Source organism: Fusarium subglutinans (genome assembly GCF_013396075.1).
Source record: "Fusarium subglutinans strain NRRL 66333 chromosome Unknown NRRL66333_c0000165, whole genome shotgun sequence".
NCBI classification, from domain to species: domain Eukaryota; kingdom Fungi; phylum Ascomycota; class Sordariomycetes; order Hypocreales; family Nectriaceae; genus Fusarium; species Fusarium subglutinans.
This window is the reverse complement of record NW_023502228.1, coordinates 1-16,696: the sequence shown is the minus strand read 5'-3', so window position 1 is coordinate 16,696 and position 16,696 is coordinate 1. Positions and strand designations below refer to the sequence as shown.

The 16,696-nt window shown below is 48.4% G+C and overlaps 4 protein-coding genes across 4 annotated transcripts; 1 reads left to right on the top strand and 3 right to left on the bottom strand.

The window, feature by feature from the left end:
* Positions 1 to 285: 285 nt before the first annotated feature.
* On the bottom strand, positions 286 to 1,906 carry FSUBG_9980 (homogentisate 1 2-dioxygenase; the record flags this gene model as incomplete). The annotated part of the gene is made up of 5 exons (XM_036688550.1): positions 286 to 507; positions 558 to 1,315; positions 1,362 to 1,425; positions 1,478 to 1,564; positions 1,610 to 1,906. The coding sequence occupies 5 exons, from the start codon at positions 1,904 to 1,906 to the stop codon at positions 286 to 288; spliced, it is 1,428 nt and encodes a 475-aa protein (XP_036534495.1).
* Positions 1,907 to 2,578: 672 nt separating this feature from the next.
* On the bottom strand, positions 2,579 to 5,682 carry FSUBG_9979 (uncharacterized protein; the record flags this gene model as incomplete). The annotated part of the gene is made up of 7 exons (XM_036688548.1): positions 2,579 to 3,191; positions 3,241 to 3,763; positions 4,344 to 4,375; positions 4,430 to 4,556; positions 4,604 to 4,741; positions 4,791 to 5,303; positions 5,355 to 5,682. 7 exons carry the CDS (start codon positions 5,680 to 5,682, stop codon positions 2,579 to 2,581), a joined length of 2,274 nt encoding a protein of 757 aa, XP_036534494.1.
* Positions 5,683 to 6,891: 1,209 nt separating this feature from the next.
* On the top strand, positions 6,892 to 9,752 carry FSUBG_9978 (uncharacterized protein; the record flags this gene model as incomplete). Its single annotated transcript, XM_036688547.1, has 2 exons — positions 6,892 to 9,599; positions 9,650 to 9,752. 2 exons carry the CDS (start codon positions 6,892 to 6,894, stop codon positions 9,750 to 9,752), a joined length of 2,811 nt encoding a protein of 936 aa, XP_036534493.1.
* Positions 9,753 to 10,487: 735 nt separating this feature from the next.
* FSUBG_9977 (HNM1-choline permease) lies at positions 10,488 to 16,080 on the bottom strand (the record flags this gene model as incomplete). Its single annotated transcript, XM_036688546.1, has 8 exons — positions 10,488 to 10,845; positions 10,909 to 11,398; positions 11,879 to 13,876; positions 14,284 to 14,472; positions 14,530 to 15,041; positions 15,088 to 15,415; positions 15,467 to 16,000; positions 16,071 to 16,080. 8 exons carry the CDS (start codon positions 16,078 to 16,080, stop codon positions 10,488 to 10,490), a joined length of 4,419 nt encoding a protein of 1,472 aa, XP_036534492.1.
* Positions 16,081 to 16,696: the final 616 nt, after the last annotated feature.

The window sequence follows — 16,696 nt, the reverse complement described above, 5'->3', positions numbered from 1 at the left end:
TCTCATCAGTGATTGGATGATGCATTTACTTAGTGGAGTATAGTCCTGCTCCCCATACGAATACGGACCCGAAAGATGATTCAAAATAATATAAGCACGTCTCACTATAAATCTACACTAGCAATCTGTTAATATTGTCAACCTCGGAGGCCGAGGAAGCCTTGAGCTTCTGCACTCCCCCCAAAAACAGTGGATCAATTTCATGCTTTAAAAAAATTGCCGAACCCAATCAAAACAATCCATTTGCAATTGACTTTCTACCGTGACATTCTCCCCCCACGACTTTTACAGGGTCTTCTTCCCCAAGATCTCATTAATCTCATCAAGGTGCTCGGAAAAGTTGTCGACCAAGTTATCCCACATCTTGGGCTCGTGCTCGTGCTTCTTGTTGCTGTTCCACGCCCAGTCTGTAATGGTCAGTTGTCTACAGCTCTCAAACATGAATGCCACTGCGCCCTTGGAGATTTGCATCTGCGGCGGGGGTTGAGCGGATGCTGCTTTGAATTCCTGAAAGACGTTAGCATGAGAGTGATGGGAGTTGATGTGAAGGGATTTACCTCATAGGCTACACCGTGAGGAACCCAGCCGCACTCAAAAGATACACCACCAGGCTGGAACTCATCAGACCGTCCCGCATACTCCCCGTAAATAAGCCCCATCAGCTCCGAAGCTGCATTGCGATGATAATATGGTGGTCGGTACGTATGCGACGCGACATCCCAACGCGGCGAAAAGATGAGAAAGTCCGCCAACGGCGCATTCGCATCGCGCGAAGCAGCCGTCAAAACGCAAAAGATGGACGGATCAATATGATCAACAGAGATAGACCCAACGTTGACAAACTTGGTGAGATCATACTTGTAAGGCGCGTAGTTCCCATGCCAAGCGACAACGTCAAACGGGCAGTGGTTCTGCGTGCTCTTAAAGAAACGACCGCCGAGCTTATACACGATCTCCCACGGATCATCACGCGTAACAGTGTAATTAGCCTTGGGGTACAAAAAGTCCCTCGCGTTAGCAAGGCCATTTGAGCCTAGAGGTCCCAGCTCAGGAAGGTCAAAGTGCGAACCCCAGACTTCGAGGATATAGCCCCTGGTTGGTCCTTCGACAGCGACCTTGAAGCGTTGACCGCGCTGGATGACGCAGATCTCACCGGGCTGGACGTAGAGATTGCCGAATTCAGTTTGGATGTCGAGATTGCCTTGCTGTGCGATGATGAGAAAGTCGCCGTCCGAGTTTACAAAGGCGCGCTTCTCCATGCTCTTTGTGGCGGAGAAGATGTGTGTTGCGAGACCTTCGCGAAGGGTAGGGTCGCCTGGGGTATGTTAGTGTTGTTGGATGGAGAAGGCTGGGGGATGTACCTGAGCCGGCGATAGTGCGGAGGCCAGAGATGAAGTCGGTGCCTTCGGAGATGTCAAAGGGGAGCTTGGGATGTTAGCCGCCGATAGTAATAGAGTTAGGTTGTCGGCTCACGTACCCATGCTAATTGAGTTGGTGAGATTCTGACGGCAGAGTTAAGAGGCAGAAAGCAGCTCTCCGTCCCTTCAACCTTGGGCATATCCGTCTACCCACGTCAGTAACAGTAATCCCCAGAGGCGTCGACACTTACGAATCCCTGGTGAGCAACAGCAGGTCTCGCGCGGTACAGCCACGAATTCTTGTTAGCTTGGCGAGAAGCACCAAACGACGTGGTCATCTGCTCAGCATAAAGCCCGAATCTGACACATCGCGGACTATTCTGTCCCTGGGGAATAGTCCCAGGAATAGCCTCTGATTCATGGTGATTGTTGAAGCCAGAGAGGTACGTATACGGATCATTCTTTCGAGTCGCAAAGGAGGGGATACTTCCATCCTTTTGGGTCTCAGCCCAGTGAAAGATGTTTCGGTAATCCTCTGATGGCGCCATGATGAAGACTGATAGATGAGGTGAGCAGTGGTTGATTGAGAACTTATAGTCAACGTAGAGGTAAAGGAGATCCGGGAATGGCGGAAACGGTTGAGGCAGTGTTTATATAAATCAGTAGATAAGGTGCACTTGCCGACCAAATAATAGGTAGTGCACTTCACCCCGCTCCTTGGCTAGACTACCCCATCGGCGGCAGTTGGCCCGAGGCTTAGCTACCTAGCGTTAGGTCAACCAAAGCCAGGAAATAAGTGGGAATTTGGGATCCACGATCTACGTAATCTATGCTTACTGTTCGATCAGTCAGACGAACTTTATGGTTGCAGGTGGGCACCTCGGATATAGAAGCGAGAGGTTGAGGGTGTATCGGAAATACAGACCATTGATACATCACTTTTCATAGGATGATGCCAGTGATGTTTTGATGTCAGCTGATGCCAAGCCACAATTCTAGGTTTCAAGTGACTGCTTTAGTCGGAAGCATACCGCCGATCAATCATTGTAAACTTCACTTAACGGGCGTTCACTCGCCTGCAGGATACAGTATCCACGACTAGGATCACAGAATGTTAACGCACCACTTTCACAGGGCTGCTTTGATAAAAGTATCTGTTATTCGGTGGTCAGATAACTGTAGATCTTTCTATACCTCAACAGGTTGTATCTTCAGCCGCTTCAGTCATCATTGTAATGTCCAGTAAGAAAATCATAATGCGTACTCAGCGACATCTCACTCGCCTCCAGAATCCAATACCCAGCACCAGGACTCTCCAGATGATACGGAGGCCTCGGATAGCTATCAGCATAAGGTAGCTGTACGACATCAAGCCCGCCCTCATACCCATCCCCATCTCCCTCGGCATTTCCGAGCGTCCGCCAAAACTGGCTGTAAGTGATCTGTCTGCCTGTAGTTGCGCTCCGCATCTGACCCCACGAGATACGCGAGAACCACTCCATGGGGATAGCGAAAGAGCAGTCTTTGATTGTTCGCGCCAGGGTATCGAAGGACGCGATTAGTTCATCTGGGTCTGGATGGTAGATACCTGCGCCGCACCATTCTACTGAGACGTAGAGACGCTTGAGGTTTAGGAATCGGGATCTGGGAAGGATGAGGTTTGTGACATCCTCGAGGACGTTGTCTTTGGTAATGGGGGCTTTGATCACGAGAGATGTTATCTTGGCGAGATGGTGGGAGGGTATTAGCGATGGGAGTTCAGTGATTGTTGCTTCGCCCGAGATAATAATGGTGTTTGTCGAGTAGAGAATATCAATTGCCTCTGCGTAGCTTCTCGCAGTGTTAGTCAGTGCCAATCGATGGATAGGGAATGATGACGTACTTTTGCCGACAGGACTGCAGCCAACCCATGATGCCGATATTTCCAGGCGGTGGTTTTGGGACATTGATTGGGTCACAGCAGCGATCGATCCAAGGACCTGGATTGAGGCCTCCGCGCGTCATAGGCCCTAGCGTTGGGTCGTACTTTCGAACGCAGATGCATCCATTCCATGACCAGACTTTCCTCTGTGAATACCCTGCGTCGGCTTGTTCATCTGGAGCACTGAGCCCACCCAATTCAAGATCTGTGTTACAAACAGAAGGGTCAAAGGCGAGATGCATATGAAGACGTCTATCTCCAAACGCCAATCTCAGAATATCGCGTCTCAGATTAGCAGGCACCTTGAACCAGAGCGATTGCTGGAAGGTCGCAGCTGGTCGCTGCAGACTCTTATCCTCATCATCACTGAAGCCCGGCGGTGTAAGTGCACGAGTTCGCGTAGACGGTAGCGTTGGGATCAAGTGTCTATAATCTCGCCAGTCGCGATCTGGTCCAAAGTCTGGTGAGCGAGCTGGACCGGGAGCTGCTCAAATATCAGCACATGTCGAAACCAAACAAGTGACGGGGAGAATACAGTGAGAGCTTGGTGAGTTGCCTCTACTGAAGGAAAAGTCTGGTGATGGGAAATCGACTGGGGGAGGTATTGGACTTGAAGGCGCCATGTTGGAGTGAGATGTTGAGAATGAGTGAGTGAGAGAAGTAGGCGAATGAGATCAATTAACCTACAGTCACGTGAAAGGCAAGTAAATTATGGTTGTTTCAGGTTCCGCCGCAAAAGATGGAGAATTCACCTGATTCTCGTGTGAGGAAGTGCAGTTATCGATCTACATAAGATTATAACTCTGCTGTTGGATTTTCTTGTGCTTTCTGTTGTTATTGTCTACTTGAGGTAGGGTATGTGCCGCAAACATACTACAGGCTAGTGCAATGCAATTGGCTGCGAATTCTACATTAAAAAGTGACATATTAATCTTTCAACAGTGCATATTATGTTGCATTACTATTTACGCAATACGTAATATTCTATCCAACTTGTCTAACTCTTGGCAGTAACTAAGGCAACCCCAACTTCTGTTTGAGGCGGGTAAAATCTCGAGCCTCACCGTCCCTGGACCAGTCAAATTGATCTAGGTACCTAAAAGTCTCCGTTAGAAACTGGAATGACGAGCAAGTCGTTCGATTCACTTACATCATGAAGGAAAAGAGTGCCAACGAGTCCGCGTTCTTAGTAGCCAGCTTGGGACCAGAATAAGGGCTTTTGTTGCCATTCTTGTCTTTATAAGTACGCGCCAAGTTCATAATATAGCGAAGGCCGTCTTAAAATAATTAGCATACTTTCTACAGTAATATTTGCTTAACTTACAAGTTGCCTGCTTTCTCTGCTGCTTCTGATCGAGTTCTTGCTGCGAAGGAGGACGGGTGTAGTATTCGACCTCCCCTGTGACCTTGTGCTTGTATCTCAAGAAGCCCTTATCATTAACAGCGACTTGATCCTGGATGACTATACAACGTTAGGCTAGGACCAAGGTAGAATATGTAGCGTAACTCACTGTGCTGTAGGTTGCTGCCCTGAACACCACCGAACCAATGCATGAGCTCGTGGTAAAGCTGGGTGGGGTTAGACACCCAGTTCGTCATGATATGGTCACCCAACGCAGCAGAAGTCTTGTACTGCCGAGGCGTAGTACGCGCCTTTCCAGCATCAGACGTCATCTTGGGACAGATAATCAAGATATCATCCCTGGACGAGATAAGAGCCTCTCGGTTGCCGATGCAGTGTCCGACAGAAGCTGCTTTGGTCTGTCTAAAGTCCCAACGGTTGGCGTGGTAAAAGGCACCAGCGATAGTGCCACCGTTCTGGATGTAGCTGCTCACAGCTGGCTGGTCTCTAACCCTGCCAACACCGGGCTCGGGCTCTTGGTCCACGTCGTACCACTGGAAGACATCGTCACCACAGACGATCAAGGGCTTGGCGTTGGGTTTCTGGGAGAGGATTGGGCTGAAGCCTTTGGCGGGGTTGTTTTGAGAGGAGGGAAGAGTGTTGGCCGTCTTGGCGTAAATGTCTTGTCAACGTTAGCAACGATAGTCAATTATCCGAGATGATTAGTGCAAACCTCTCAGATCCTCAATGTACTTCTGCGTCTCAGCATCGTGGCCCTTGTGGTTACCCATGAATCCAAAAATGCTAAAAGCAGCAGAATTGATGCGCGCCCACTTAACAGCACCGTCAGGATCAGAGTTTCTGTCCGGCATCTTTGCAAGGAGAAACTCAAGACTGGTTCTCGCAGCCTCAGCAAGATCAATTGACTGCGTCAGGGCATCCTTGATGTCGTTCTCGAAGCCATTGCAGCTCGGGTCGATCTCCCATGGATCTAGTGATGCTTCGACTGCGAGTGCAGAGCTGGAAAGACCAGCGGCCAGCAATAAGCTGGAGAGACGCATGATAGACAAAAGGCAGAAGGGTACTGTAAAGAGTGACTGTTCAAACGAGTGACTGCGCCTAGGAAGAACGCGACAAAGAGCGAATGACTGAAGGACAACCAAAACGAATGATAATGTATGTATGTATATTAAATTCTAACGAAATGGTAGAGAGTGTCTCATCCTTGAATGTTTATCTCCATGTAGCCCCTACAATAAATTGGCATAAGCCTCGCCTCCACTATCCAAGATGACACCCCCACAAATCAGCCCTGGGGGTTTCATCCTTTGATCCTACGCTGATTGACGAGTCTCAGAGACTTTACTAAGAAATGAACAGACCATTGAGTATCGGCCCGGCCGGACGATGCGTTGGTGCAGCTTCAGCTCCCTTGAATTTCATATGAAACTCCATAATAATTGGTGATGAACAAACAGTCAGTGGATGAAGAATAAGACTCCCCACCTTCCGTGCTGCTGTGTATTTCGCTTATTGTCGATCCTTTGGCTGTGCCTCACAAGGCAATTGTCGGCAACTACTTTCGCATACCAAGACATGGGAGATGTGTGCTGAGATTTTGGGGTGCGCCACTGTGAGCGAAGGATTTATGGTTATCTGACGTTGTCGAGATAGCGCAAATGACAGTACAAGATTGTGCAAGCCATATATCTATATTCATTATAAATAAAAGAATCAATGTACTTCAATGAGATGCACTGATTGACTCGGTAGGAAGGAATAGGCGAAGGATTGCTTTCTCGGATGGATCAACATGCGCGCTCCATCTCACCATCTCCATAACAGCAAAGCCGTACAGCACCCAATAAGCATAACGTAGCTCTGAGATAAAATTCTCAATGCAACAGTGATATAGACAATCAGCCTTGGCTTACCAGGTTCAAGATCCAACTCAATTTCGCCGAGTCCTTCCCGTTGCATTCTCATCAATGCACGGCCCCAGGTCTCCCAACAAGGCTGAGCATCAGCAACTCCACAACGTTTCAAGTAAGTTAATGAAGCTGACTTGTTTCAAGGATCGATATATTAAGCTCCACTGCCAGCCATGGCGGGTATATCCTCATGGTACATTCATTTCATGAAAAGCCCTCCCCTCTGTCACTGCATCCTGCCTTCTCTACGGACATTCTTTCATTCGTTTTGGATTATACTCATTCATTCGTTCATATTGGTATAGTCGTTCACTCTTTTTTGCCACGTTCGTTACAATAATGCAGCAGCCTTGGAAGTTGCGCGTTCTTGCGCTGTGTCTTGCGACGTCGTTGTCGGGGGTTTCTGCGCAGGACTTTTCTACGTCGACAGGTACTGAGACTTCGACTGACTTGGGTTTCGTGGCGCCTTCAACTGAGGTTGCTCTGCCCGAGACAACCACTTCAGAAGCTGTTGTTGACCAACCTCCTTCGTCTGCCACTTCAGAAGCGCAAGTGGAGGTTCCTACCACTTCTGCGGATGGGGACGCAACTCAGATCAATGTTGTTCCTGCTTCAAGCAACGAGAGTAGTCAGGCTGCAGAGCCTACGACAAATGTTGCTCCACCAGTTGGAACATCCGAGTCTACTGGTGCTGGTATTGAGACATCTTCTCAGCCCGAGCCGTTGCCTGATACTGCTACCACCAACAATGAGATCCCCGTCAACACCGCCACTCGTCATCCCGTGTTTCCCAACCCCATCACACAAGAGACTGAGCCTGGAACCCAGTCCACCAACGTCGCCCCCGTTGAACAATCCACAACAGAGCTCCCAAGTGTTGCAACTGAGGCTACTACTGACGCCACTGATATCCGACCCCCGCTTGTTTCTACTCAGACTGGCGGTGCACCTGTGGACCCGACCTCGACCGAACCTTCTGGTGTTCCTCTTGAGGCTACTACAGTTTCCACTGATGCTGCAACTGGTATCCAGCCGCCTGTTCCGTCTACCGGGTTGACTGAGGTCGCCGAGCCTACCACCCAGGCGACTGAGCCCACCACTCAGCTCCCCATCCCAGACCCCACCACTGAAACCTCGGCAGCTGCTCAGCCTACAACCGATGAGGCGGCACCCGAAGTCTCGACGGACTCTTCTCCCGCTCCCGTGACCGAGTCTACTACCGAGGTGAAGGCTCCTGAGGTTTCCACTTCTGAGGAGGCTCAAGTCCCTGTCGAGTCCACCACCGATAAGGCTGAGCCCACGACCGATGAGAAGCAAGACCCCGAGCCTACCACTGAGTCCGAAGAGGTTGAGAAGCCTACTACTCAGGCTCCTGGTCCTAAGCCCACGACGGAGGACGCTGGATCAAACGAACCAACATCGAAGAACGAACCTGGCCAGGCCGGTGCCCCCAGTGAGCCTGAGAAGACTACTGCTCCCCCCAAGCCTACCACCACTGAGGATGGTATCGTCACTGGCTCCAACGGCGCTGTAGTTACTTATCTCCCTAAGCAGGACAAGGACTTCTCCGACTTCACTGGTACCACCACTACTACTGATGATGGTGGTGCTGCTATTGTCATATTCCCTGGTGGGTGGTTCTGGAAGCCTTCTGGTAACCTCCCAGCTGGTATCCTGCCCCCTCCTCCTGGTACCAACCCCGCTGGAGCCGGCGGTGGTACTCCTGGTGGTGGCGGCGAGGGAGATGGTGAGGATGACAAGAACGAGACTAAGAAGGAAGATGAAGATCAGTCTACCAAGGAGGAAGAGAAGTCAACTGCTGAGCCCTCGACAGCTGAGACCACCGCCAAGACCACTGAGGCCACCACCGCTACTGAGGCCACCACCGCTACTGAGGCTTGCTCCGCTGTTGAGATCGAGGACTGCACCAGGACTATCTCGTACTACACCACCGACGGAACGGTTACTCACACCGAATTTGGTGACTGCCCTACCGTCGCTAGTTGCGCAACTGGCACACAAGCCACTGCCACCGAGACTGTGTCTGCTGAGGCCGAGGAGGGTGAGGAGCTTGATATAGAAGAGCTGGAGAGTGATATTCCAGATGACTTTGACTCTGAGCCCGATGAGGAGACTGTCGAAGCTGTTGAGGATGCTTTGGATGAGGGACTGGGTGTTGGAGCTACTACCACTCAAGAGCCTACTGCTTTGTCTACTGGTACTGAGGCCACTGGTGAGGCTACTTCCACTGACGCTGAGACTACCAGCGACACCAAGACGGGGGAGAATTCTTCAGAAGCTACCACTGAGCGAACCACTACCATTCCCAGCACCCTCATCACAACTACCCGCAACACAGAGTCCTCCAATGAGTCTTCTGGTACAACTTCCGACGGGACTACAACCAAGCTCACATCTTCTGACATGATCACCTCTACTACTGCAACCACCACGATGCGCACTTACTACCCCTGCATTCCCCGCGGCGGCCCTCGCGTCGAGACTCCCTACTGTAACTGCGAGACCACCAGCGATGGCGAGCGATACGCCGTCACAGCGCCCATGATCTCAGGCCAGTGCGCAGACTACACTGAATTCCCTATGAGCTTGTACACAACACCCCCTCCTGCCCCCGAGCCCACTGTCTTCAAAGAGCCTTTCACCCGCACTGACGCTGGTACCGTTCTCGTTTACGAGTCCTACTCCCTTAGCTACTTCGCCGTCGACACCATCAAAGTCACCGCCACCGTCGGCCTTGGCGAAGCATCTACTGTGTCAACTCCTCTCCCCACCGCTATGAACTGGAACGGCGACGGATCAAGTATCTGCAGCAGTGGAGACAAGAACGTGCGCAACGCTGTTGCTGGAGCTTGTGAAGCTGCGCTGAACAAGTTTGAGGATGATACCTTGTATACTGAATATGTTTCTCGCTATGAGCGCATGGGAAGTATTCTCAAGGTGCTCACTTTTGGAAAGGCTGGTTGTACGTTTCAGTTCTCTTGTGATGACTATGGTATTGGAATGAAAGGCAAGGACATTAAGGATCTGTAAGTTGACTCGAGTAATGTGTGAGAGGTATATGCTAACTTTGTGATAGGCGACGACAGCAGGAAGGGTTGACACGTTGTGGCAATATTGACTTGTCCAACTCGTGCAAGATTCACATCGACTACTGTACGGAATGTCACAATGACGGTTGAGATAATGTGTAGTCTATAATTACATTAATAAAGAGGCTTGTCTCTGTGCAAGTATTACTGAGCGTGAACATTCTTCTGGTACTTGAAACAATTTGACCAATTGAAGCATAATTTGGTTCATGGACGGCATATATCCTGTCATGCAACGATTACATCTCAATACTAATATCATCTTGTTGATCTCTCAGATAGCGATTTTTGACAAAATTTTAAAACAAGACATATCCATCTACTACTGGCATATAAGCCATGGGTGTACGGAACGCTAGAGTGGCTCGGCCAGTCTATAGACTGTAAGTGTAGAGGAAACCTGCTCTTTAGGCCAGCTGAATGTGGCCTTTGATCTTCCTTTTTTTGTTTATGCCTGCTCTAGCTCTGGATGCGATATACAAGCCATCACCCTTCAACGATCTGCATAAATGCTGGAAAATATCGAAACTGTCTTCACAAGTAATGAGACTGCGCGTGTGCGGGCCAGGGTTGTCGAGTGAGCACCATTCTGAGTAGTGCCTTCAGAGAATTGGTAGATAAATAAATCGAATAACTTGAACATATATCTAAGATGATCTCGCTAACCAGCCATTGATGATAAACAATACGTAGTTCAAGCCGAAGATCTTGGTATAAGCGGAGAAAGTATATAGGTAAGTTGTCTTACATGAAAAGCGAGCTGTCTGGCATAGTCTCCAAGTCTTATGGCATCTACAAACTCTCCGACGTAGCATATTCCTGTTCCTAAGACTGCTTTACCAGATCGATATCATCAATAGCTAACTTAAATCCAGTACCAGCACTACCAGAACAACTGACAATGAATGTCATCATCGCTGGAGCAAGGGTCTGAGAGTTGAAGCTTATGTCATATTTCGTCCAGGTCTTGAGAGGTATCGTCGTCGAGAGGTCCAGGGTGCCAGGGATAAGATTTGATCGTCCACTTCTTTGTAAAATAGATACAGAGCATCCATTGAGACCCTGTGGTTGCACGTCGTTATCGATGTACCACCAGAATGATAGCGAGTACATCTGGTTTGCCTCCAAGGCGGCCATCTGCTGGATGCGTGCACTTGTATCGGTGCTTGTGACCGACCAATATCTGCGTTGTTGGCATCAGTATGTCTTTCAAGAAGAATGTCCATGTACATTGGGAGGTACATACGCTGAGTGGGAGCCAGTATGGCCAAGTCCGGATTTGATACTAACTGACAATGGAAAGCTGCTGTCTTGCAAAGCCCATGGCGATCCATCGTAGACTCCCAGAGAGTTTGGCACCTCAAACGAGGGGTTTGCAAAGAACCCAGAGGGGGCAGATTCCTCAGTCGTGGTAGTGGTTGTAGGAGCGTCAGAAGTGGTTGCCTCTGCAGTCGTGGTCGTGAGAGTCTCAATCGAGGAGAGTTCAGCTGAAGTAGTCGCAGTGGCTGTGTCTGTAGTGATGAAGGAAGTGGAAAGCTCAGTCGTGGAGGAAAATTGGGAATCCGTTGTCGTCGTGGCTGTTGAGGCAATAGATTCGGAAATGGCAGAAGACAAAGCGGTCGTCGAGGACTCGAGTTCAGAAGTGGCGGTCGAAGAAACAGATTCGGAAACGATAGAAGAAATATCGGTAGTCGAAGCCTGGTCGCTAGAAGTGGCTATCGAGGTCTCCGTGGAGCCTGGAATCGTTGCTTCAGTGGAAGTGGTACCAACAAGAGCTGTAGACGAGAGGATTGGCTTGCATGGGCCTGCGTGCCCACTGCCGCGAAGCGTAAGCGCAACGAATGAAAGAGAAACTCGCGTCGCCCTCATTGCAATTAACTTTGTATGGTAAAGACTGTAGAGAAAGTGATAAAATGTCTAATTTTTAATTTAGGTCTGCACAGCCTTTTATTGTGATGAGTTGTCAATCTTAATCTACACCTCAATCACTAGTACTCAATAGTGTCAATAGTGACCATCGCTAGCGCTATATTGAATCAATAGTGAACAACTACTACGCCTATGAGAGCTCTACATTTTATGGGTTTTCCATGTTCTAGACTGTATTTCATTCTGTCGATAATTCTTGATTGGGGATTATACAATTTCCAGATTAACCCAATTATTATCATCCCGAATAGCCTCCCCATGCATAATACCATGAACATAAGTCTCACCGATCAGAGTGTACTGTTGACCCTTACTTCTCATAACCAGCGGCGTGGGACACCCGGAGACAATCCAGACCTCATCGTCTACCATCGTAGAGTCAAAAACACAGGCCAAATACCCTCCATCCGTTATCGCTGGCCGCCGGTTGAATAGAGTAGTGCTTAGCAAGGAAAACATAAATACCAAGTTCTTCTTCTTTGACTCCATCCAAGCCATCTGCTGTGCCGATGACCATACTTTATCATTCCCATTTTCGGGAAGGAAGCCAAACCCACTGCAGAATGAGGCTAGGAGCCTAGTCGTGGGGAAAGGGCTTTGTTTTGGATGTTTGGCTTCCAGCGTGTCCATAGCCTCCAAAGTCTGTAGAAAGGCTTCGACACCTACCGATCCTCCAGATTTGAACTCATCGCTGATTCTTTTAGCCATCATCATAAGTACCATGTCTTGGAAATGCTTGGTTGTGGGAAGTTTGGCTGGGCGGTCGGATAAGTCCTGGTCAAACACCAATGTTCGCCAGAATGCCTCCGCGAAGGGCTGGTTCGTGAACCGATATGTCTCCTCTGCGTCGACTAGCATTGCAGCGCACTGAGCGAAGTCACCACCAGATACCATGGGTTGCAAAGACTCGCCCAAGGCTTTAACACGACCCAGGAGGAACCCACGAGCACGCAGGACCTTGTCGTCTACATGGAAGTCGACACCATACCTGGCTGTATTTATAGATTTCGACGCGTCAAACTTACCCAGAGACTTGAAGTTTGGTCCGGCCATTGGATTCAAGGCCATTCTCGGGGGATAATCTGGGACCCAGGACGGTAGGCCTTTGGTCTCACGTAGAGCTGGGTCCTTGACAACACCCAGAAGAGCCAAACTCCCAGTCGCCTGTAGAATCTCCGTCGCGGCATTGTGGAGCACAGTGGCTGTATCGAGACGATAATCCGGCTGGAGTCTCTGAGGAATGCTGTCGAGACCGTGAATACTGACGACGTGGCTGATTATACCTGCCAGTCCGTATATAGTATCGCGACGGTCTCCGCAATCGAAACCGACCAGCCACATCAGCAGCTTTAGAAGAACAACGCCGACTATTCCCTCCTTTCCTTCACCGACGGCCACAGTGTTCTCGACAATTCCAGCTGTAAAGTCGATCAGAGGTAAAACATCCCTCCACTCACTGCGATCGCCTTTACACCATTCGCGGACTATTTGAGTTCTCCCGGTCTGCATGAGGTGCATGTCTTCCAACAAACGCATGTTTCTCCCGCCCGCGACCAGCAAGTTGCCTATTCCCACAAGCAGGCCACTTAGATGCAAGAATAACGCTGTCGACCCGATTTTATCAAACGGAACGCTCATTTCATTGCATATGATATCGATCTGCCCCGCTAGGGCCACTTCCTGAATAACCCACTGTCTCCCAAACCAGCGGCAACTGAAGAGCGTAACCAGGGCATCGGCCTCGTCGAAGCTCAACGGGTCAAGTCCATAGGTATCTTTCATTTCTTCAAGGTGATGGGTGTGGGGATACCTCTGCTCCCGAACGATGGCTTTGCAAGCTGTTGAGGCGATGCTGGCTATTCGTTGTGCAACTTGGAGCCCTAGCTCAAGCTTAGCAAAGGGTTTCCCCAGCCAGACAACCACACGACTGGCACCTCCGAAGATTCGGTCCATGATGCCCACTTGAAGTTTGCGCTCGTGTAAATCATTTTGGTTGATGCAGAGGGCGTCAATCCAGAATAGCATCTGAGAATAAGAATGGTGGAGTTGGAAGAGAGCATCGTGAAGATTAGGCTTGACAGCAAATTCGGACCCGTTGAGGAGAATGTAGCGCACGTCAGTGTCTTCGTAGTATGCTGGATCGCCCATATAGGGGGGGTTCCACGTATAGGAGAGTGCGTAGTATTCCGGCCTGGTAGGACTGGAAATTTCATGTTTCTTGAGGGTCAGAGAGGGTTGCCGATTGGAGTCAATGGTAACAGAGACGAGGCGGAACGACTCGGTGCCTATCGACTGCGAATACATTCTGGGCTTTCAATATCTTTGACGCATAAACTATACCGACCCACAGTCCCTCTTTTAGTAAACTGTGCAAGGAATAAAAGGGAAGTTGTAAATGATAAAGTGCCGAGCTTGCAAAGAGGGGTACTGCATTGTAAGCAGCTGCGATCTCTGATCCGTGCCATTGGCCCCGGAACTTCCCGCGACAGCCGGGTTAACTGCCTATCTGGAAATTAGACCATCTCTACTAACCGCTGTATATATTACAGCCTTTCTACATTAGGATTAATATTGATTTAAACTGCGAGGAAATATTTAATTAACTCTAAGCCAATACCTTACTCTAAATCAGAACCTGACTCTTTATTCATATTGAGGTTTTTAAACCTTATTATCTCTTAAGGTATGGTACATTTATCTTTGCCTGGAGTACATTTGCCTAAATTTCCGACTGCTTGAGCTTCTTCGAAAGATGTAGCTGCAGATATGTTCTGGTTTAGGAGAAGCTCAACCCGGGGACCTTGGTAGTGTTGTTTCGCAAACATGAACCAATTCATCACCGAGAACAACAAGAGGATTAACAGAACGACACTGGCATAGTCTTTTCAACTGTTAGTATGCTATTCGAAAGCGTGTTAGGTATCACAAGGGGACTCACTCATGGACAGGGCTGATACGGGGAGGGAGAGAGGAAACACAAAGAACACAAGCTCAATAACAGCCGCAACAATAGTTCCAAAATTGCAAATCCACCCAACGGTGTCCGGAACTCGAAAGCCACGGGATCGAGGAAGAAAGGTTGTGCTACGCCTCTGGTAGATAAGTAGGGCAGCTGGTAGAGCAAATGAGATCATTTGCAATAGGAGGAATGAGCCAACAAGAGCATTGAAAGCTGCAGTCGAAGCCAGAAACAAGCACCCACAAAAGAACACAAGGACTGTGTTGAGAATAAGCGCATTGGCAGGAATCCACCTAAGCTGTGGCGAAAGTTGAGAGAAATGGTGTGAGAGGTAGAGGCCATGGTCTCTAGCGAATGACCATATCAGGCGAGATGTCGTTTGCTGGATGGCGATGAGGACAAAGATAACGACGATCGTTAGGGAAACGAGAAAAGTTACCCCAGCGGCATCTGATCGCGTTGCGGTACGCCAAAGCTGAAAAATGGGCATTCTTTTAAGGTCAGTCATAAATCTCCACGGCTGGGAGATATACTTACGTAGCTGTAAGGAGGCCGTCCAGATCAGAGATGCAGTACGCCATGGAGACGGCGAATGAAAACGCCGTGAGAAAGCCAATACCTATTGTTGCCATAAGAGCTCGCGGAACCGTCTGCGATGCATTCAACGTCTCCTCAGCAAGATGCAGGGCAGCGTCCAGACCGCCGTACATATAACAGGGCGTTACCAAGCTGGTCATGAATGCAACGCCATCATTCCAACCAGTCGCGGTCTCGAAATTTGTCCATACCCACTCTGAAGATTGTTTTTCGCTTCGGGATAAACATGTTATGCATGTGACGAAGAAGGTTGATAGAGTAAGGACAACTGCATGACTCCGTTAGAACGAAAATATGTAGTTGACGAGGATTGACATACATGCGCAATCGTGGATCCAGTTTGTACGCTTGACAATAAACAAGTTATAAAAGAGTGAAAACAAGTTCAGTCCTTGATAAGTAAGAAACAAATGCCATCGCTCCGGCTCATAGCCATTAAAGAACTGAGGAAAAGACACAAGCAACTGACTCCCGATAAGGGCCACGCTTGCAGCATTAATAGTCCACGACAGCGTTGATATCATACCGCAGACATACGAAAACTGGCGGTTGTACCTTTCAGGAGCCAAAATGCTGGTGAAATGATACTGGCCTCCAGCAGTGGGGTATACACTGGCTAGTTCGGCGAGCGTCACTGTAGCGCAGGCATAAAAGGCACATGAAACGAAGGTTCCGTAGATGAGACTGACTGTGCCGCCGGCTGCGAGAGCGGTGGATAGACTTGCTGCGATGGCGACCCAACTGTTAGGGATGTTGAAACCGATCGCGATTATGCGGAGAGGGCCGATGTCGCGGCGAATAGGAGATGTATCGGCTGCGGAAACATCAGTCGATGTTCCTGGTTTGTGATTTTCTGTATTTAGGTGTTAGGGACTGCTAAGCGAAGGGTGACTTGGATAGATCATTCGATCTTCACTACTTACTATTTGACATGTTGCAAGAAGCAAAGTGAGACTTTTTATCGATAGATCAAGCAACAGAGTTTCTAGCCCTCTTGTTAATTAAATCGAAATTTCTCATTATTGAAAGGAACAATGGAAGGTTTTATTAATCGGTGTTTCGCCTTTCTTAGCAGTAGCGTATTTCACCGACATCTGCCCAGAGATATACGCGTCTTGAAGCCACAAACAACTAATGTGCACTTACAGACTTTGTTTTAGTTCAGGGTTGTTAGCCTTAAAAAAAACACGCGCTTATCTATTCCATGACTTTGGTGTTGTCGTGATCTGGATAAGTTAAGTGCAATCCTTTCTAGACACAGGAGTAAGGTTATAGGTAGTTTAAAGAGGCTTTAGCCTCCAGTATATAAAGGTAAAGAATACTAATAAATATATATAAGTAAGATACTTATTACCTTTATTATTACTGAGGATTTTAATTTTAACTAAAAAGTTAGTATTTTAATAATTAACTTTAAAGGTATATAAATAAATAACTATTACTTTTTTATAAAAATAATTAAGCTTAAAGTATATAAAATATATATAAAGTAAGATACTTAATAAAAGTAAGTCTATTAACTTAAAATAACCTTTTTAAAATAACTTTT